This window comes from Bombyx mandarina, chromosome 25 (genome assembly GCF_030267445.1).
Source record: "Bombyx mandarina strain Sakado chromosome 25, ASM3026744v2".
Taxonomy (NCBI): Eukaryota; Metazoa; Arthropoda; class Insecta; order Lepidoptera; family Bombycidae; genus Bombyx; species Bombyx mandarina.
Genome location: NC_143231.1, coordinates 7795307 through 7818494, shown reverse-complemented (window position 1 = coordinate 7818494; position 23188 = coordinate 7795307). Strand labels below are relative to the sequence as shown.

At 36.5% G+C, this 23188-nt stretch overlaps 1 protein-coding gene across 2 annotated transcripts in view; it reads right to left on the bottom strand.

Moving 5' to 3' along the window:
* Positions 1–14295: 14295 nt before the first annotated feature.
* LOC114249311 (neural cell adhesion molecule 1) overlaps positions 14296–23188 on the bottom strand; it is a 132005-nt gene continuing 123112 nt past the window's right edge. The window contains exons 12-18 of one of the 2 annotated variants that reach the window (XM_089738689.1): positions 22657–22791; positions 21323–21526; positions 20737–20886; positions 18997–19114; positions 18431–18555; positions 17686–17786; positions 14296–16061 (exon numbers count right to left, since the gene is read on the bottom strand). In XM_089738689.1, coding sequence (XP_089594815.1) covers positions 15948–16061; positions 17686–17786; positions 18431–18555; positions 18997–19114; positions 20737–20886; positions 21323–21526; positions 22657–22791 — 947 coding nt within the window. In that variant the 3' untranslated portion in view covers positions 14296–15947. The remainder of the gene's footprint in view (positions 16062–17685; positions 17787–18430; positions 18556–18996; positions 19115–20736; positions 20887–21322; positions 21527–22656; positions 22792–23188) is intronic. The other variant, XM_089738690.1, reaches the window with a different exon arrangement.

Sequence of the window (23188 nt, the reverse complement as noted above, 5' to 3'; positions counted from 1 at the left end):
GGACCTTCATAAGCTCAAGCGTTTCGATGTATTTTAAAAGGATTGCTTCTACACTTTAAAGTGAAATGCGTGACATTTTTGCATCACAAATACGTAAATAAGCAATTTAGGAACAATAGTTTTTTGTTTCTTTATTTCTTCTACTACTTGTTTTTTTATTATTATTTCCAAAAGCAGAGACATCGTAATTCCACGAAAAATGAAATTACGCTCTGATCCAGATATCTCATTTCCTGAAAACAATGTAAGAAAACGTCCTGCGACATCCAAAGAGACAACTAAAAGGAAATCATGAATCATCGCCGTGAAACATTCTCATACAAGGCAATGGAACCGGAACTACGCTGAAATGTTCCATCATCCAGCCAGGTCGCTTCCGGTGCCGGATATGAACCTGTATCGTCATGACTGCCCTCGTCACTTTAACGATCTTTCTACTAAGAGCTTGTTCAGCTTGTTCAGAGCCACTAACGGGGTACATAAGGCTTTAACAGTTACGTGACTTTAAAAAGGTATTTCCTTTTCAATCTTGGATGAGTGGAAAGCACTTGGAGAATGGGGTTAGGGGTTTTCGATCTCACTATAAACTCTCAAACACCTCCTCTCCGACTCCATGTTCACCTTTGTGACACCGAAATCAGGACAGCGTTACTTTACAGACAAATTAATATCTCTATATATGGAAAGTGTTATTTATTTTACTGTAGGTGACCTCACTTAGCTAATTACAATCTATATGTCACTACCCAGCTTGAAACGCGAAGTAGGAGTCCCAATTGTATTCTATAACAACTATATCCTAAATAGAATCCGCGATCCTAAGTATCTAGACTTCATTTTGTGGTGTAATATTTCCATGCCTGCTCCTGCTTATATTCTAAAAATTCGGAGATTCTCTTGTAGCTGTCTTGTTCAAGAATTTTCACTTACTGTCTTACTTCTCACCAAACTAACCATATCTTTCGTCCATCGTTTGTTTCTCCGCTAAATTTCTATATCTAGCTCGAGTCGAGCCTAATGAAAATTATTACATAAAAATACTTTTTTTCGGTGTACATATTACCGTTTTCCTTTCTCGTTCGTAACTTATATTTAAAAATTACTAATAAATGTTATAGCATTTTCCTAATTTACTTATCCTGGAAACGACAAAATTGACTACGTCGAAGACTAAGGAAGCCGTGTCGTCAACAAGCTAAATTATCCGGAAATAGAAAACCGCGAATCAAAGGTTACATACACAAAACAAACAATTCATTCATCGTCTGAAAGGAATAGATCTTCAGAGATGTTTGCTCCGACGCGAAATAAAACTCCGAATATGTTCAAAAAGTGTAAACACGTCGTGACTTTGAATGCGTCTCGACAAATGTGTTTTTTCAGTCGTCGAGATCGAAATCTAACACAAAATGCTGTCGAGTACATCCCAACGGACGGCAAAAAAACTCTTTCGCCCAGTTCGTATTTTACACACTGAACACCCATATGTCTTACTAAAGCCGATTTTTATGACATCTCAAAGCAGATGCTCTGAGGTACAGATTAATCTACACAAAGAAGCAATGACTAGAAATACGTTTACACAAATATTTTTCGGTCGCTTTTATTGAGGGTTTATGCAATGAAGATATTTGTAAAGCTTTCTTGTCACTATAAATTTTAACAGAAATATTGCAATTTGTACGAAGCTCTTATGTATAGACGTTTTTTAATCACGAAACGGTAAACTTTTTTTTATTTCAATGTTGGGTTACAGCTTGGGTTGGGTTGGGTAGCTCACAGCCCACCTGGCGTTAAGTGATTACTGGAGCCCATAGACATCTACAACCGAAACGCCGCGACCCACCTTGAGATACGAGTTCTAAAGTCTCAGTATAGTTACAACGGCTGCCCCGTCCTTCAAACCGAAACGCATTACTGCTTCACGGCAGAAATGGGCAGGGTGGTGGTACTTACCCGTGCGGCTCACAAGAGGTCCTACCACCAGTAATGCTTGTGCAACGCTTGTAAGTGTTTCTGATTTAATTGTTTAAGTGTTTAAATGCCTATATTAGCTTAACTGGTACGATGTATCTGCGTAAACGAATTTTTTAACTTCATTTTCAATAAATTCAAAACGTCCGCTCAATGTAAAAATAAGCACAGATACCGAGGACTTGTTTAATTTAATTACGGATTAAGCGTGACTTATTCAAAACAAAATAAATATCTTACTTTAAGAATAATAATAAAACGGTATTTGTTAGTTTATAAGTAAAATTGTATGTTAAAGTTATTGTTATGTGTGTGTCGAGCACTTGAACAATAAGGTATTATAAATGGTGGTAGGACCTCATGTAACTCCTCAAGGGCAGGTACTACCGCCTTGCCCATTTCTGCCGTGATGCAGTAAGCAGTTTTGGTTTGAAGGGTGGGACAGCCGTTGTACTGTTAAAACTGATATCTTAGAACTCATCTCTCAAGGTGGGTGGCGGCATTTACGTTGTAGATTTCTCCGGGCTTCGGTAACTACTTAACACCATGTGGGCCGTGAGGTCCTCCACTCAACTTAGCAATAAATAAAAAGCAATATCATTTTTTTACGAAGAAAACACTTAAATATAGGCACATACATTTTAGCAATACTATTTTAATGCACAACTGGTAAATCTATACTAATAAATTGTTTGTTTGTTTGTATTGAATAGGCTTCGAAACTACTGAACCGATTTGAAAAATTCTTTCACTGTTTGGAAGCTACACTATTCCCGAGTGACATAGGCCATAATCTTTTTTTGAAATAATTAGAGATCCTTACTAAAACTCCAATAATGTAACCCAAGGTGTAAAAAAATTACCTAAAATATTCTTTACATCGCGTGCCCTGCGAAAACTATTAATGATAGAATAAAATAATCTACTGCGACTTTGTAGAACACATTATTATTTACAAAAAGTGTCCCGACAGCATAATAATATGTCTAACTATTATAATATAGTTATGCCGCAATAAGTGTTCTTTTTTATTTAAAAAATAAAACACTGCCAAATAATCGTTGAAATTTTTGATAAAGACCCAAGCGGAGCCGGAGCGGGCCGCTAGTCATACATAAGTATAAACGTTAATAGCTATTTAGATGAAAGAACAGACCAATCATTTTTTTTTGTACTTTAAAGTATTCTATTTTATTAAACGACTTCGAATCAATTTCGTCTTTGAATTATTTATTTACTAGACAAATTTGGAATTGTGAAAATAAAATGTTAAAGTTGAATAATAAAAATAAATTATACGTGCAGCCTGGCTAGGGCTGATGTTTATAAAATTATAATCATTTCTTTGAGTTCGAGTCGATGAAATAATGAAATAAATAAAAAATGTGATCAATACCGCAAGCTCAATAACATATTAATAAGCAATTTAATTATTTTATCGCATAAAATGAGTCTACACGGATAGTGGCACCGATTATATTGAGCTCCTTATTTCTGTCGCGTAGCATTCATCTGATACGATTAGATTCTGATTAGATATTGTCTAAGATATCTTATTGACTGTAAATATAATATAATAGCAAATTTGTACTAAAGACTAGAAAGAAAGAAGAAGAAAAGAAAGAATACTACTGTTATATTGTACGTAAGTCAAGCTATAGTCACTGAGCGAACTACCTATTATGTTATACCAGATATAACATTAATAAACAGGATATTTTTTTTCGAAATTTTTCAAAATTCCTTATTTATAAGGCGAAATACCTCAAGGGCACAATACACCAATTCATCAAAAATTTGATAAGGTCCGGAATTTATATTGTTAAGTCCAAATAAAGTAATTGATATATGTAGCTATTATGGCAAACCGTGAGGGAGGCCTATGTCCAGCACGGGACGACCGCGGGTTGAAAAAAATAAATAATACGTAGCTAGTAACAGATTTTTTGATGGCCAAAATACCATTTATATCATAACCCAAAACCTCGCACAACTCACTATAGTACACGGGGCTCATACGCGTGTACAACAGTTTTAAAAGTCCGGTGAAAGCTGTGCGCGTTAGAGATAAAAATAATAACAAAGTCGCCTCGTGTAAAACAGAAAAGAAAAAACGGTTAAAATTTTTGGACCTGGTCCACGAGAATACTCTCATATGGCTTATTGATTTAACTATCATTGTTCCGACCGTCGTGTCGGGGCACGGTTTGATAAACTTTCACCAATATCTTCAAAAACTTTCGCATTTCTCTAGCTTAAGGGCCCGGTGCAGAAAGCCGTCATTCTTAACATGCAACATATATTTGTTTCTTTTCCTACCTATGCTGATAGCCTTGAGAGGCTATGTCGCCTTCTCCTTGACATAAGGGTGCGCTCATGTGGCTCTAACCGGGAGTGTTGCCAACACTGGCTTTAACAAGAGTAGTGCTTCGCAGAATCTACCACCGGATCGGAAACGCGACCCACTGAGAAGACTCGGCGAGAAACTCATTGGGCTGCCACGTATCGCTCTCGCTCTGTAGCCCTAACTGCTGGTAGTATATCTACTGGTAATCATATCGTAGACACAACTTAGAGACGTAGAATTTTTATGATTGCTTTATGATATTGTACAATTCGTTATATTTTAAATATTTGAATCGTAAATAATAACAGCGATGTCAGAAGATAACAAAAACACGACCTTGTACCTCAAACCTTTGGTAATTTGCCTCAATTTTTGTTTTATGTCCTTTACGAGCATACAACACATCTGATGGTAAGTGGTTACAGTGGCTCATGAAAGTCAGCAATGCCAGAGGCACAGCCAAGTTACTATATATATTATAATAAATTTTGTCCGCGCAGGTAGGTACCACCGCCCTGCCTATTTCTGCCGCGAAGCAGTAATGCGTTTCGGTTTGAAGGACGGGGCAGCCGTTGTAACTATACTAGGACCTTAGAACTTATATCTCAAGGTGGGTGGCGCATTTACATTGTAGATGTCTATAGGTTCCAGTAACCACTTAACACCAGGTGGGCTGTGAGATCGTCCACCCATATAAGTAATAAAAAAAAAAAAGCATAACACCACTTCTTAGTGTACGATGATGTTTGGTTTATAAGCTGAATTTTCATACAGTAATTTCTATAGAGTTTCCAATTGGACTGACCGGAAAAAAAACAGCTTTGCTGCTTTGAAAATCTCAAGTTATTAGTATAGGAGAGTGAGGGCGAAAAGCTGACACCAAGATGCTCTGAGGCATCGGAAATCAGCTGCGACGACAACGACGGCTTGGACAAGAATGAAACACGGCTTCGGTAACCGCTATAACCAACTAGGGTAAGCTCGTTCACTTATACTTCTTCTTCTTCATCGCTTTCTTCAATACTGAAGGTCGTGTCCATGAAACTTGACTGTGGCCTGTCAGCTTTTGTCAGCTTCTCGTAGGGCGGCTAAAGAGCTTTAAAAAAACTTTTTGACGTGACAACGTCTTATAATTCGATGGAGCCGGCTGCACGCACGAAAAAACATGACTCATGCGGCGTTACCTCGCGCGCAACAAGCGACCAAGAGGCACAATCGGCCTCCGCGTTCGGCAGCGTTCGACATCTGTCTCTCTCCTACTTGAGTGAGCGATGCATCCGCGTGGACAGCTGCTATACAATAATACAATTACATGTTTTCATCAAGTATGAAGTTCAGTGAAAAGTGAATGTGGTGTCAATTGTTTATAGCAACGAAAATTGCGATAATTGAAAAATGAAACCATTCCATCAGTATTTTCTTATGACGTTGTCACGTTCAACTATCGTCAGTAAACCGACTTTACAGAAAACCGATTTTTACTTTAACAAAAGCTCTTAAATAAAATGTGATAGCTTATAATGCTATTATTCTGTACGAGTATACATAATTAGGTAAAAACACATACAATTTTTTAAATTCGTATTTCGACCACAGGTAACCCTAAAAGCGTGGTCGTTCATTGAACAAAATCAATTTGCATAGAAATGGAAAACATACTTCATTGGCGATGGAGCACCGCATTATTCAGGTGTATGACCTAAAGATGTGAAGTAATCGACTCGGTAATTTAAATTTAGAATGACTTCCCCATTTGAAATCGTAGCAAAATAGTCGTAACTGATCATAGAGCATGAAAGCAGCACAGGTCTCCAATTATTCGCTTGTCTGTTTAATCATGGGTTACGTAATTGAAGTTATGGTTGAAGTTTATACATTTCCTTCAAACCGGAATTCCGTTATATATAGGTAGTTGCCTCAGTAACTCAGTGCTTAATTGCTCGTGACTGTATAATATAATTGAAGGCGAGAGAGAGAGAGAGTGAGACCCCCTTCCTGGTTGAGCTTTTGCTCGCCCACCTGTCCTGGTGAAACTGGAAAGGCCTCTGGGCAACCAGTAATCTCACATACACAAAAAAAGAGAGAGAGAAAAAGAAAGGAGTCGTCTACGGGGGCACCGAACGGGCTTTGGGGCGACCCCCACTATCCACGCGTAGGCTCCGAATCATTAATAGGCAGAGACGAGACGCTGCCATCCTATCTCTATATATGCTTATATATATAGAGATAGGATGGCAACGTCTCGTCAATTGGCAAAATGGATTAACACTTAAATATAATAAGTGTTGGTGTGATTGCAGACTCCATCGGCAGCTCCATTTTTGGTTCGTCCTTCGGTCTTCCTTCGTTCTTCCGAGAGAAACAGAGAAAGAAAGAGAGAGAGATAGAGAAAGAAAGATTGGACCTTAAATCTCAAGATGAGTGGCAGCATTCACTTTGCGATTCTTATGAGGTCTATGAACTCCAAAAACCATTTAACAACAGAAGGGTCGTGAGCTCATTAACACATCGCTGTCCTAATAAATACTCATCTATATAAATAATCGAAAAACATCATACGGAATTTAAATAAATAAAAAGCTCGATTTCAGCAAAATAAAATGAAAAAACATTATCAAAGTAGTTGGTGTCAATAAAACGTGCGTTTATAGGTTTTTTTCAAAAACATTCACTAAAAAATACAGTCGAATGTACAACCTCCTCTTTTTTTGAATCGGACTAAAAACCGAAACAATCACACCTATCAAGAAGTAAAATCAAGATCCATGAACAATAAATATTGTTGAAACACGTGCCTCTTTTAGGGTTCCGCTCACGAAGTTCCGTGAACGTCTCAAGTCGAACCGCGGGCCGATCCCGAGTCCGCGCTAACAGAAAACGGATAAAGGTGACCACAGCGGAAATCCGAGCATGAACATACCAGGGTCTTACTGTGTCACAGTAGGTCAGGTCTGTTTGTACTGTAGAACAAAAGATCACCCTTTGGCGCTTTCAAAGCGAAATCATTTTTGTCCCATACCATCTAGTTCTAAAAAGTAAAGTATAACACCATTTTTTGTTTTATAAATTTATTTTTGGATGTCTGGATGACCTCACATCCCACCTGGTGTAAGGGTGGAGTCCATAGACATCTACAACGTAAATGCGCCACCCACCTTGAGATTTAAGTTCTAAGGTCTCAAGTATAGGTACAACGGCGGCCCTACCCTTCAAATCGAAACGCATTACTGCTTCACGGTAGAAATAGGCAGGGTGGTGGTACCTACCCGTGCGGACTACCAAGAGGTCCTACCACCAGTAAAAATGAGTGGGCAACCTCACGGCCCATCACCGCCCACTTCGGGTTAAGGTTGCGACATAACTGGCTTGGTTGTAGCTTTTTGGTGGTAGCTACACGTGCTTATCAGGAATCAAAATATAATATCCTAAATAGTTAAAAAAGACATACTGAACAATCGTACTATAAAAAATTAGACGCAAATTGTGGATTCTCGTGTCCGAAAATATTAGTTCGTCGCCAACCAAAGTTTTGGCTAAATTAGGACGCCGAGCTCGCGACCTACTGCACGATTCACTGTGCTGTGGCGTAGGTAAGTACGCAGTGGTCGTAACGGCAGCCGCGGGTTAACTAATTGGTAGGGGCGGGTCGAATGTGCGAACAAGGCAAATGAAGATTTATCATCCGGTCCTCCGGGCACCGCCGGCTTACCGGTTATCAGGCCTTGCGGATATTTTTGTATATTTACTTTGTTTTGTCTTAGTTTAAGCGGAGGAAATGAGATTTATACGTTCCGTGATAAACCCGTAAACTTGTGTTATGACTCACGGGAATTTGTTCCTGTTGCGATTTGGGAACAGTGCTGTTATTTATTGAGATTTTTATCTGTTTATGTAACGCTGCAAGCTACCTTTACATTACTAATTCAATCTGTATTCATATCCATAAAAATAATACAAACAAAAAGATGAGTTTCATTAATATATTTATTAATTATTATCCTCTTCTATTTTCTTAATAGGTGAACGAGATTACGGCCTACCCGATCTTAAGTTAACCAAATATGTATAACAACATAAATGCCGTCATCTACATGAGATTGAATTCTCAATCGTTATATAATGGCTATTACATCGGAATGCGTGAAAGTTTCGCGGCAAGTATAGGCAGGATGGTGATTCCTACCCGTGCGGGCTTACAATAAGCCCTACTAGTAAACGCCAGTTGGTGATAGCAGTACATTGGAATAATACACGGAAAAGGCTGCTGTTCGTTTGGTGGTGGTATGTGGTGATTGTATTCAATCTATCATAATCATCAGACATGTTGAAAGCTGAACTAGACCAGAATTAATATATACCATGTACCCACTTAATTATTGTTAGACTAATCAATTTTAATTTCTTTTATTGTTTCCCAATCGCTACATAGTATAATACTTTGTAAGTTCTACAACTTGCTAGGCTAATAATTTTAAACGAAATCCCATAATTTTTATATACGAATAAAATCGAAGCCCGATATCATCTATATGGTCTTTTTTTACCCGCCGATTGAGGACGGAGGCAATAAATCTTTTTCTTCAACCTAAATAGAGCTATCTCTTGAACGGAACAAAAAAATTCTATCTCCTTACAGAAATAGGTGCACGCCCATTGTAATCGAACGGCTTTATTCATCTCCGTGGTAAAGCATATTGTAATGAATCTTCTCAATATTCTTAACGTACAGACGACTCGGCGATTTTCTTAGGCTTTTTTATTTATACGTCTAAAATATTTGTTAGTAGGTTAAGTTTTGATAGCACCTTAACGACTGAAATTAATTATATAGTGATTATCAAAAAGATTACCTCATTTTAGATTCAATTCAATTATCTTAACCTGCTGTAAATAAATCTGTTTGCATGTGTACCTATATGTGTGTGCATACTAGCTGTTATTAGATTTTTTGATATTGTTATTAGATTTTAGTGGTGGTAGGACGGATCTTGTGAGTCCGCGCGGGTAGGTACCACCGCCCCGCCTATTTCTGCCGTGAAGCAGTAATGCGTTTCGGTTTGAAGGATGGGGCAGCCGTTGTAACTATACTGAGACCTTAGAACTTATATCTCAAAGTGGGTGGCGCATTTGCGTCGTAGATGTCTATGGGCTCCAGTAACCACTTAACACCAGGTGGGCTGTGAGCTCGTCCATCTATCTAAGCAATAAAAAAAAAAAAATTATTATTGCTCGGCGTGTGTTGACACAATATATTAAAAGGATTCAACACCCACATCAAAAAGATAGTCCTAAATCTAGTAATTCGAGTTTTAGAGACTTAACTAACTTAACACTAGCTACCCATCTGCAGTAACTACAAAGATCATAATTTATTCAAATAATATTTAATTACTCACAATAGCAACACGATGACAAAGAGGCGATTAATTAATTAGATACGAAAATTATTTTAACAAATTCGAAAACGGCGGTTTCGCTGAATAAAGTTTTAAACAAATAACCGATATCAAAAGCGTTGTGCTACACAAAATAAAATGCAAGTAATTGTGTTGTTGTTCTCGTATCGACGTAATGAGGGATTATTACCTAGACAATGATCGAGGGATTCCGACCGGCCAACCCCGTCCACCTGAATTATTTTAATCGCTGTTTACGGACACGTCCATCCATCGGCTACGTAACAGCCGAATTACGGGAAGCGAGCCCAGTAATGCCTTCCGCACGTATTAATGTCTTTTACGTGTGAAATAATCGATTAAAAGCCACTTTAACATTTTCATCTCGGACTTCGGTTCGATTATTTTTTCAGTCTGACGCGATGACGTTTCAAATGCGAGAATGATCGAGTGATTTTTTTATTTTATTTTTATTACTTAGATGGGTGGACGAGCTCACAGCCCACCTGGTGTTAAGTGGTTACTGGAGCCCATAGACATCCACAACGTAAATGCGCCACCCACTTTGAGATATAAGTTCTAAGGTCTCAAGTATAGTTACAACGGCTGCCCCACCCTTCAAATCGAAACGCATTACTGCTTCACGGCAGAAATAGACAGGGTAGTGGACTCACAAGAGGTCCTACCACCAGTGATGAAAATATTCAATAGGTACACAAACTTAGACATCGTTTTATTTACATCATCATGATCATCATCACCAGCCTACAGCAGTCCACTGCTGCACCTAAGCCTTTCCAATTACACGTGACCTCTCCAATTCTCAGTGTTATAAAAAAGTGAACTTTAAAAGCATTCGAAATTAAATTTATTTCTAACCAGTCAGATTTCGAAACGTCGCTTTAAAGAAATCAACGTAATAAAACTAACACCTTTGAGAGGAACTGTCCACGATGGAAAGATCTTCCAAAGAGCAGACATCAATTGTAGAGCGACGTTCTAGATGTTTTTGTTCGGAACTTGTATACAAACAAGCTTATTATGAAGCCAAAGGTCGTCAGTACGCTTCATATCGTCTCTGAAATTCTTTTATTCTATAATAGCTATTCAAACACAAATTACGTAATAATTCTCTTCAATCATACTTACAACTTGTGAAGACATTCAAAAATACCACCTGAAGTAATAAATGAAAAAGTGAAACAATTCAAAACTAAAAAAAAAAAAATTATATTAGGTTTTAAAATTTTTCAAATACATATCATCTTCGTCGGTCACCACCATTCACCAGTAAGAGACACTCTGAGAGACTATGAGTGAGCGCACTATTTTACATTTTTTGTGCACATTCACAAGCGGCATACAAATTTTACACGAATATTTGCCTCAATAGAGAACTGTTCGCTTAAGGATTTAAAACATGCCGAGAATGTCAAGTATGTTCCTAATAGCAAACGCTCAGTAAGAAAATGAGTGTGGGAGAGCATTTCATGCGCCACAAATTTCCCCGTGAAAACAATCGTAAAACTTTTTTTATTACTCAAACATTCGCCATTGATTCACGGCCCGAAACAATAAAAATACTGACTCAATCAACCCACCGAATTTTACGGGCTTTGTAGGTGAGTGGATTTATTGTCAGAGCGCGAATAAAGTAACATTCCATTTACACCTCCGAGTAAGAATCGACTGGCCACGTTTAATGTTTTACGATCACATCAAAACATGAGAATTATACGCGCGCGCGGTAAACAGTAATAACCCCTAATTTGCGTCGTAAAGCTGTTTCTATTTTTGTCGAACTATAATATTTCTTTAATTAAGATCAGATATAGAACTGGAAAGGTTCTACCAAGGTCACCTAAACTAGAGTGGAAATAGATTTATCGTATACGTCAAAAAGCTGCTAAGAAATATATCAGAGTAAAAACTGCTTAGAGAGGTCATTTGACATCACACGAAGAAGTCAAGTTCCGAACTGTCCTCTGCCTTTGTTGTTCATTTTTCTTTCCCTTTTCCGGGAGCAAACGGCAAAGAGAAACTTAATTGGAGGCTTTCTCGCCGACTCTCGGGCTCAATGAAAAATTACGAGTTAAACGAGCACACGCTTGGGAATTTCGTGCTCATTCTCGACAGCGCAAGCAGAGAAAAAAAAAATCCTAAAACATTTACTCCAAGAGTATCTCAGATAAACGTAAACTGATGAACATAATTTCCATGTATCGCTAATTAGAATTATTCATTCATTTTTAACGACAATATTCTTTTACTTTCTCTAGAATTCGAAGCCTAAAGAATAAAAGGCGCGGAGTTATTCGTGTCGAGCGATGTGTCTATGTCGCGTTTACAAATACTTACCGAATACATATTGTAATAGTGAACACTTCCAAAATGGAAAAAATGTATCCTTTTGTATAGTAACTGACAGTACCTACTATATATTGTCGATCCAAGTAATTTCTACTATCGTACTATTTCTGGACGGTTTGACTTCTAACCTTAATACCTAAATATCACGTCTAGGGCCGTCAGCAACCGCTTCACACGAGAAAGGTACGTGAACTTTATCTAGGCGTCGAGTGTAATAAATTTACAAATCGATTTAGATTAATAGCTGTAAGTAAGTCTTATCTATTAGATGTACCTACGTACATACATACAATAATATAAAAATTAACACAATTGAACATTGTGATGCGGTTTGATTTTTTTTATTTATTGCTTATATGGGTGGACGAGCTCACAGCCCACCTGGTGTTAAGTGGTTACTGGAGCCCATAGACATCCACAAAGTAAATGCGCCACCCACCTTGAGATATAAGTTCTAAGGTCTCAAGTATAGTTACAACGGTTGCCTCACCCTTCAAGCCGAAACGCATTACTGCTTCACGGCAGAAATAGGCAGGGTGGTGGTTGTACCTACCCGCGCGGACTCGCAAGAGGTCCTACCACCAGTAATTAGGCAAATTATAATTTTGCGGGTTTGATTTTTATTACACGATGTTATTCCTTCACCGTGGAAGTATATCGTGAGCATTTGTTAAGGACGTATTTCATTAGAAAAATTGGTACCTGCCTGGAACCGGGAACACCGGTGCATCGCTCAACACGAATGCACCGGACGTAAGCCTGAAATCGTCTGCTGTATTAGCTTCTTGACAAACATTATCTATATATTAATGCGTGAAGCAAAAACTTTGTATCCCTTTTTACGAAAATTGCGCGGACGGACGAGTATGAAATTTTTCACACTTATAGAGAATATAGAGAAGAAGTGCACAATGCTAATATTTTTTTAAAATATTGCATAAAAGATACATTAAATCAATAAAGAAAACTTTACACACACTACATACCATGTATTTGACGCACCAAGCATGCATACTATTTATTATCAAAATTTTGTTCTTGACGTCTATTGTCAAATTGAGATTAAGTATTATTTGTCTTTGTTAATATTTTTATAGTGTAGTCTTGACGAAATTTGTGATTATAGAAGTATAAAATACAATCATAATAGTGTACAAACTTACAATTCCAATTAATTATAGTCGAATTTCGACTACTGCGGGACCTCTAGTTTGCTTTAATCGACTACTGCATGAAACTTGACAACTGCCAAACACGAATTTGTTCCGAATTATATTGTTAATTATAATTTTACGTTAACAAAACGCTCCTAATTGGTTAACCAACAGCCCCGTGCCGGATTACATCGGATGTTCATTATTGCGCTTTCGGGATTTCCCTTATATTAGAGGCGGCCTGCATTATTCACATGTTGCGATTAACTGTGATGCATTAGTCACGTACCTCCTGCATAATATTCCGCCACTCGTTTATTATCTACGCTTTTAATACTAACAACATCATCAACATTCTCGTCCCTTGTGGCTGGATTTCTACACGCTGATTTACAAACACGCATTCTAAAATTAATGATTAATTAAGCTTTGATTGGGTTAGTCAGCAAGCCGCTATCGACAATTTATCCTAACAGATGACGTCACAACGAGAAATAGGCTGCTCATTTGCTTTTGGTTTCATGCACTATTATTTTTACTGGGTCATTTTGAAGGGTTCCGAAAACGAAGTGAGGTCGTAATGTTGTTCGTTTATGATCTTTTTTTTTTATTACTTAGATGGGTGGACGAGCTCATAGCCCACCTGGTGTTAAGTGGTTACTGAAGCCCATAGACATCTACGTCGTAAATTCGCCACCCACCTTGAGATTTAAGTTCTTTAAGTTCTAAAGTCTCAGTATAGTTACAACGGCTACCCCACCCTTCAAACGGTAGAAATAGGCAGGGTGGTAGTATCTACCCGCGCGGACTCACAAGAGGTCCTACCACCAGTAATTACGTAAATTAATATTTGCGGGTTTATTACACGATGTTATTCCTTCACCGTGGAAGTCAATCGTGAACATATTTTGTTGAGTACGTATTTCATTAAAAAAATTGGTACCCGCCTGGGATTCGAACAGCGGTGCATCGCTCAACACGAATGCACCGGACGTCTTATCTTTTAGGCCACGACGTTATATGGACTTTTAAAAACAACAATGAAACAGCAACACACAGTATTAATACTCAATTTTATTTGTTTTAGTTAATATTTACATTTTTTATTTTATCACAATGTCCACAGTCATTTACACGTACAGGGATATTACTAATATATACAAAAATTACAAAATTGTTTGTATGCCATTCAAGGTTTTTACATTTTTAATTTCATTTTTCAATTTTACAAGAAAAAAATATGTCGCTGTGTTTACAAAGCGCGTGCTAATATTTTCTCTTATTTTTTATGTAATTTAATTCTAAAAACAATATACAACATTTTAATTATTTCCTTATATAGAGATAGGTATTCGAAAATATCGGTTAGATTTTTATTTTCAAATACGTAATCCATTTTATTGTTGAAACTCATGCCCTACATACCGTAAATTGATGGTTCTATATCAAAAACATTGCGGCTGTCCAATTTCAAAACCTAGTATCTAAGAAATTTAAAAAAAAGTGTGTTTTTGCATTTTTCGACCTTGTAGACCATTCTCCACACACCAGGATAGCAAAAACCCCCGAAAACTTGTAAAAAACGAAGTTGCACAAAGTCGGGAACCTAGTATCTAGAGTAAACGCTTTCAAAATGCAAAAATTACAAGATTAGAACATAGTATTTAACATCAACCATTTTAAAAACCTGGTAAGTGCTTGTAGTTACTTGGATTTAAAATGGTTCATGCAGATACTAAGTCAATTAAATGGTTGAAATAAACGTCAAAACTCCCGCACAACCTTAGTAAGTGAGAAAATCTTTGCACGTCATGCGTGTTTTTGTCTATAAAATGAGTAAAAATCAGTCAAAGATATGAAATTGTTTTTCGGCTCTCCTTTAAAATTTAGTTTTATGCAGTTACTGGGTTTTGATATTTCACAGTCGATTGTATCTTATACCTTTAAACGAGCAGTTCTTGTGTATATATATATATAATCTGAATCTCGGAAACGGCTCCAACGATTTTCATAAAATTTAGTATACAGGGAATTTCGGGGGCGATAAATCGATCTAGCTACGATTTATTTTCAGAAAATATTGTTTTATTCGTGTTTTCAATAATCAACTCTTCCTGACATCTATTGGTGAATAATAATACTATTTTTCTTAACTGAGGGCAACTAACCGCTTTAAGGACACAACAAGATGGCGTTATCAAAAAAAAAAAACGAAGTAAATACCAAGAAATAAAGTTTCAATTCGAGCGAATAAGCGATATGTGAATGTACAAAATGAACATATTTTAGTAGTACCGAAGAAAAGGCTTTGAATAAATGGAAAAAGCCACTCAGTGTTACACGTGTACTCATTAAAACATGATCGCGACTTATCATTCCAAAGAATTCTGACGATTCTGTTTCAAAGTACAGTAGTTTTTACTGGTGGTAGGACCTCTTGTGAGTCCGCGCGGGTGGGTACCACCACCCTGCCTATTTCTGCCGTGAAGCAGTAATGCGTTTCGGTTTGAAGGGTGGGGCAGCCGTTGTAACTATACTGAGACCTTAGAACTTATCTCAAGGTGGGTGGCGCATTTACGTTGTGGATGTCTCCAGTAACCACTTAACACCAGGTGGGCTGTGAGCTCGTCCACCCGTCTAAGCAATAAAAAAAAAAAACGCCAGTCTTTTTGTAAACACAGTGACATTACAAACGCTGGTACATCTTTACACGCAACTCTCCGGTCCTGGGATCTCTTCAGCTATGAGATGCTCTCTCCTACTGAGCGTGGTGGTCCCAGAGGCAGCTGGCTTACTCGAGAGTGACGTTTTCGGCGACGACTGTGAATGAAAATACCATTTTATCGACAAGGTTCGGGTGCCACGAGTTTCTATACCAGTCATAATATCCGTTATTGATTCCAAACTTTTAAGTAATTTTAATTAGATCTACGACATTTATGTGGTGAATTTTACATTAACGATACCCTCTATTCACCTCTGTACACGGGTGTAACCTTTTTACTGTTTGATTTTTGTTTTTTTTTACATTTATTAACGACCTAGTTTTCAGAACGTATTTTTAGCAGTCTTAACATATAGCTACGAATGTAGCATTAAAAAAATAGCATTTACATTAAACAAATTGAATATTTTTTCGTGAATAAAACGAAAAAAACTAAGGTCGAAATTGAGGAAAAAAGCGAGCGAATATTGATTAATTTATTCGGACATTTTTTTTGCATACGGTAACGTATGTATTCGTTATAAAACATTAATACGCTCTCATCGCTGCTGATTGTATAATAAAATAAAAATGTATCTTCGTATTTGCGTGTGGAATAAAGATGTGTTTCCACGCGCGAAAATTTTCGGTCGGTTCTTTTTATAGTCGTAAAAGTATTAAGTTCCGTGGCTCGTAAATTTTACAGTTATTGTGCTTTTATATTTGGTGCTCATACACTCGTTTTAGTTTGGAATTGATATTGTTAATGTATAATAATATTAAATTGAACCATTACGTTGTATAATAAGGACACTAGACAACAATTCCATTCATGCGAGGTCAATTTAAACATATAACTCTAAACTACATTTTAACATAACCTAATCACAAATTAATACTGTTTTTAATTTCTATATTTTCAAGATAATTTACTTAGTTTTGTGAAAAATAAATAAACAAATAAATTTACAAAAAAATTACTGATGGTAGAACCTCTTGCAAGTCCGCACGGGTAGGTACCACCACCCCGCCTATTTCTGCCGTGAAGCAGTAATACGTTTCGGTTGGGAGGGTGGGGCAGCCGTTGTAGCTACTTGAGACCTTAGAACTTATATCTCAAGCAGGTGGGTGGCGCATTTACTTCGTATATGTCTATGGGCTCCAATAACCACTTAACATCTGACGGGCTGTGAGCTCGTCCACCCATCTAAGCATTAAAAAATAAAATAAAAAAATAAGTTACATATCAATTGTAGCTAGTGTTTACTAAAATATATTCGAAACGCCAGAATTTATAAAATGAAAGTAAAAAACAAGAAATTATCCAATTTCATTATTTTTAATACTTTTTGCATGAAATCATAAAACATACGAAAAAAAATCTTATTACAAAATTACCTTTTTATTAATTACCTATTTACTTATTTATTAATATTTGAGTACTATTTCATTTCAATATTATTTTGGGATAATCTGAGTGACATATTTATAATACTAGTATTTTCGGTTTCTTGCAAGTCGCAAATATGATTAAAAAATTTTAGATTTCAGACATTACACCAAAACAATACAAAGTAATTTTAACTATATTCCATTAATTAATAATATACCTACACTGTTGCCTCTTTTCGGTCTTAAGATTGATCGTCAGTGCAAAACTCAATGTAGACAAAAATATAGAAGAATAATAACAGAAACAATGCCATGAATGTAATAGTATTTTCGATTTAAATAACTCACCGCGTACTGGGCTCTTTCGCCGGCGGACCACTCGTCACTCATGGGTAGAGTGCCATTTTTGACAGTCCCTGCAACGCCCTTAGCAATTTGAGTGCCCCCATCTAAAACGTCAGACAGTACAAAAGTCCTCTGATACTTCAATTACGCTGAATAAGCTTGGTGCTAAAATATAATCAGCAATGTATTTTTTTAGAAGATATTTATATTTCAACAGCGGTATAATAATATGCTACAGACGCTACCAAAGTAGCACAAAGTGACATGATGTCATTCAGAAGATGGTGTGACCTAAAGGATAAGACGATTGATCCCGACGTTCAAATCAAGGATGCAGGCCCCAATATTAGAGAGTAACCGCATTACACCTAGGGTACTATGGGCTCTTGTACCTATCCTATGCCTCCTATCCAAATTCTCCAACCGATAGGCAAAAATATGGTAAGTAAGTGTCTGTCACTACCAGATACCTTAGAGATAGCTATGTTATACGATCATATTATCATAACATAGTGAGAATTTCGTGAGAGATGACATAAAATGCAACTCGCATTATTATCATTACAATTCTTAACATAATATAACGACCAAAATATACTAATGGAACGCATATAAACTCATCTAGAAATTTAAAAGAAGCATCTATCGTAATTGTTTTTTAAGAAATCACTCTGTTCCGTAACTAGTATGTAACTGGTTAGTGAAATATTATCTTGAAGAATACGTGTTATGATTTAAAAGAACTTACCAGAAGGTGGATTTAGGATATCAGGTTGAGCTTGTTTGGAAGGTTTTAGTGTGTACGCTACCACATACTGACCGGATCCAGCGTTGATTTGAAGCTCTGATGATTGTTTCATTGTCGGTCTCTCCCTGTATCGAAACAGTAAGTGCATTATGACTTTAGTTACCATGCCTACTATTAGCGGTTTTATTACTATTAGCGGTAGGCAGCGGGTTGGCTCTGCCCCTGGCATTGCTGAAGTCCATGGGCAATGGTAACCACTCACCATCAGGTGGGCCGTATGCTCGTCTGCCTACAAGGGCAATAAAAATAATGATAATATTACACTACATTAAGGTTATGTTATCGATCAACAAATAATATAGAATTAAAATTAATGTTTCACTGCGTTTTTCGGCTCTCTTGAGTCATGGAAACAATTAAAACTATTTTTACAATACAATCAAGCGTTTATTTAAATCTCTTACGATTCACTTATGTTATAATCACGGACGTCTGTAAAACAATAGACGCGATATTAAGCCGTAAAAGTACGATCCAAATTGATGATATTCTTTTTGATAACATACCTCTTTCTTCTCAAAAAATACACGATGAGTATCAGTGCGCTAGCGGTGATCACAGATGTAACAATTATGGCCCAAAACGCAGTTTTAGATACTCCGGCTACTAAGTTATTGACTCCATCTATAAAAAATGAATTCGTAGATATTTCACAGCTCATTCACGTTGTTTTGGACAATGGTAGTCTTGTAAGCCTGCACGGATAGTTACCATCAACAATATTTCTGCCGTGGAACACTAATGCGTTTCTGTTTGAAGGCCAGGAGAGTCGTTGTACCAGAAAACTGAGCGTTAGAGCTCATGTCTCAAGTTGGTGTCGGCATCCACGTTGTTGATGTCTATGGGCTCCAGTAACCATCTAACACCAGGTGAGCCGTGATTTCATCCACCTATCTAAGCAATAAATATAAAAGTCACTAAGTTATTGAATATCTATTTTTCTAACGTTTTGAACATCACAATATTTTATAGATAATACAATGACATGTCAGCATTGGTACGGTAGGGTTCCGTTACATAATTAACAAATATCTATACTATAGAGCGACGTATGCCAAAAATAGATGATGCTAATTTATAATTGTTTTCAAAAAATTAAAATAAATATAATGCCTTCTTAATTTGGAAGGTAGCAGGACGATATAAACATGATTAATCTCAAAACATTCAAGGCTGCTTATTGAGGAAACCAACATCAATAAATAAATAAAAAATTAAGAAATCTTGAAACTGTAATTTCACACCAAAAGATAATCTATGACGTTAGGAGTCGATAATGTCTTCTCGTTTCAATGCAGATTTCGTTTAAGTGTTACGGACAATGGTTAAAGGAAAGCTATTAATACCCAATTATCTACGAAATTTGAGGTGGCCACCACATCATTACAGAGATCTGATATTGAACATCAGATAAGGATTTGTGATCGTGTTCAACTTAATAATATAGTTCTCTCGTTCTATCTTATAGTGAATTTGTGGGTGCAAAGGAGTCAACTATAGGTATTAGGGCATCCTGCAAATTTACGTCAAACCGTCTAGCAGATTGGTCTACTTATTGTCTATCTATCAGCAGTCAATTACACAATAGGCCCCGAGAGACGTGTGATTAGTTTCCGCGTAATCACAGTTCGTAATGATGGAACATTTTCATTGAGTAACTAACGAGTTCAAAAATCAATTTAAATTTGCCTATTATGATGTTTTCATTCAGACTTTTCTATCTTTTATTTTATTGATTGACATTAGCAAACCAAGGGCTTTAAGTTGTTGTAACCGGCTACTCAATTACTCAAAATAATGCCCAGTCGTAGTGAATTTGTGTCATTTATATTGTCACAAACACTTACTATAGCGCGGACATATTTTCTTAATACCTCTAAGCAAGGCGGTAGGACCTCTTGTGAGTCCGCGCGGGTAGGTACCACCACCCTGCCTATTTCTGCCCTGAAGCAGTAATGCGTTTGGTTTGAAGGGCGGGGCAGCCGTTGTAACTATACTGAGACCTTAGAACTGATATCTAAAGGTGGGTGGCGCATTTACGTCGTAGATGTCTATGGGCTCCAGTAATCACTTAACACCAGCTGGGCTTTGAGCTCGTACAACCATGTAAGCAATAAATAAAAAATATATTTTGCCTTGGTGACGTGAAATCGAAATCCTAATTTTATCTAAAGTACATATCACATGAAAATTTTGAGACTATAGCTTGTTAACAAACAAGAAACTACACGCGTCTTAGTACGCACCTGTTCTCCTTTCCGGTCCTTGGTAAGTGAGTGCTTGAAGCAAAATACGTTCAGAGGATCCTTTATCGTTTCTAGAATGTACAGTGAGTCTTAAAGCATTTCTACTCGACCACAAAACTCCTGAAGGCACCGAGAAGAAGGCAACTCCATCTGAATATACTATTGAATTAATATCACGTTTGCAGCATTTGGGTAAATAATTATTCACCTATTTTAACATGTGATTTAAACTGCTTTTTGAGTACTACTTGAGAATATCATAATTTATCGAAAATTTTATTTTGTTATGATCTAAATATGATGTAAAATTTTAATTAAAATTATCGCGTTTTAAGATGACTTTGGTAGGGTATATTTTGAGGACGCTCAGGTACCTAACCACTTAAAGCAATCGTGCATAGCAAGGACGGGACAGATGTTAAATATTAAATCGAGATTTTGACCTAAATGTTGGCAACGGTATCACTTTATCGTGCCTATGGGATTTTACAACTATTTAACGCTAAAAGGTCATCTACCTCTCAAAGGCATGACAGTTTTGTAAAGATGCTCCTAGTGGCATTTAATATTGGTAGCATTCGCTTACCTGTTTCATTGGCAGTTACGTTGAATCTAACAGTTCCACTGTCAGAATCAACTGCTTCCAGCACAACGAGTTGTGGAAGACCGCCGTCATAGCCAGTCACACATCGCACAATAAGAAAATCTTCCGTTTCTTCTTTGGAGTCTTCCAGCCAAGTCGAATTGTTACTAGACGTTACTGTGCAATTCTTTGGAGGTGAGGGGCGAGCTGTTTTGTAAAAATACATTTGTTTTGTAGTTATATATATGGCAGGGATGTTAATATATATAGTTGGTATCCATGCCAATTACTTAACATTACGATTCTCTACCTTTATTAAATAAATATATACTATCGGGCTTTAGGGTTATCAACAACAATATTTTGAGAAAAACTTAAGCATTTCCCTACAATTATAAGAAAAAATATCAAAATAATAAAAGAGATAATACATGATATGTACAAGGGACAAAGAAACCATTCCCGAGTATTCAGATTCATATAACATAAACCTAAATGTGTGGTGTGTATTTTCTAAGTGGAACATGAATAAATATTGCTTTATCTAGTTCATATTTCGTGTACAGTGAACTCACGACGAAAGTAACCGGCATGCAGCTATCCAACTTATTTATCATACATTTTTTTTTAAATCCCATTTCTATCTATATAAGAGCTATAATTATCGTTACAACCAATTAGCCAAAGAAAAATTATTTTACATATTAAAAAATAAGGTTAAACAAGAAATTTGAAACAGAAATTCTAAAAACGCAATTCCTCTAATCTCAGTAAATAAAGAAAAAAAAAAACTAGATAAACAACTCGAAGAACTTAAACGAATAAATCTCTCTCTAGACCAAAACTATTCTTGAAGTTGGACACGCGTCATTTTGGCGTCAGCTAAGTGAATAACTTGTTTTTAAGTGTTTGAAGAAAGTTCGTATTCTATATCTCTAGGGGCTATAAATTCTGGCTTATATGTGGTGTTCATTGATCAGAATATTATAAAGCATGATGTTTTCTTGTTTGGTAATGTTGTATTTTTTTTATTTCGTATATCATAGACACAATCAAAACTTCTTTTACCAATTCAATTCGCGTTTCTTATACAGATACTGATTGTTTTTATTTAATCATTAGATATCATTCGATTCGATCAGTTTTTGAGGTCACGGACGAATAACATAATCTGATAGGGTATTATTCGTCAACAATTAAACATTATTTAAAAAAAAAAGTTTCTAAGCAAAGAGAACGAATTCAAATTATCTTGAGTCTTAATTGACTCACAGATTAATTTTTCACTCATATTTTTTTATCTAATTTATGTATTCTATTTATAGTAATGTACTTACCAGCTGGAACAATTTGGAAAACGCAGGGCTGTGTTTGCCGACCTACTGTGTTAATACCACTGCATGTTAGAGCTCCATAATCCCTTTCACTTGATGGCCTGTACCGAAGCTCACTTACACTGCTGTTGATTGTACCTTTTACAACAACATCGAAATAAGTTTATTTAACTGCTAAGCCGAAACCTGTTTCTTACATGAAATGTTACTTATTTGAAATAATAATACATTAATATTACAGCCTATTTTGTATGTATATATTTATTTCATAATCAAAACATAATCTGAAGTCGAGAAATGATGCAATGTTATCTAAAATATTACAGATATTGAACACATAATTCACATATTAATTGGCACGTTGGAAGCCAGAACATATTAGTCATTCCACCTTGTTCTTAGTGCGCCAAAGAAACCAAATGCCACATTTTTGTACAATGCAATTATAATAAAAGGATATTTCTATCTCATAGTGAAAAGGTAAGTAGAATTCGTGTTGCTAAGGTCTTATTTAGTCACAGAACACTACTTAAAG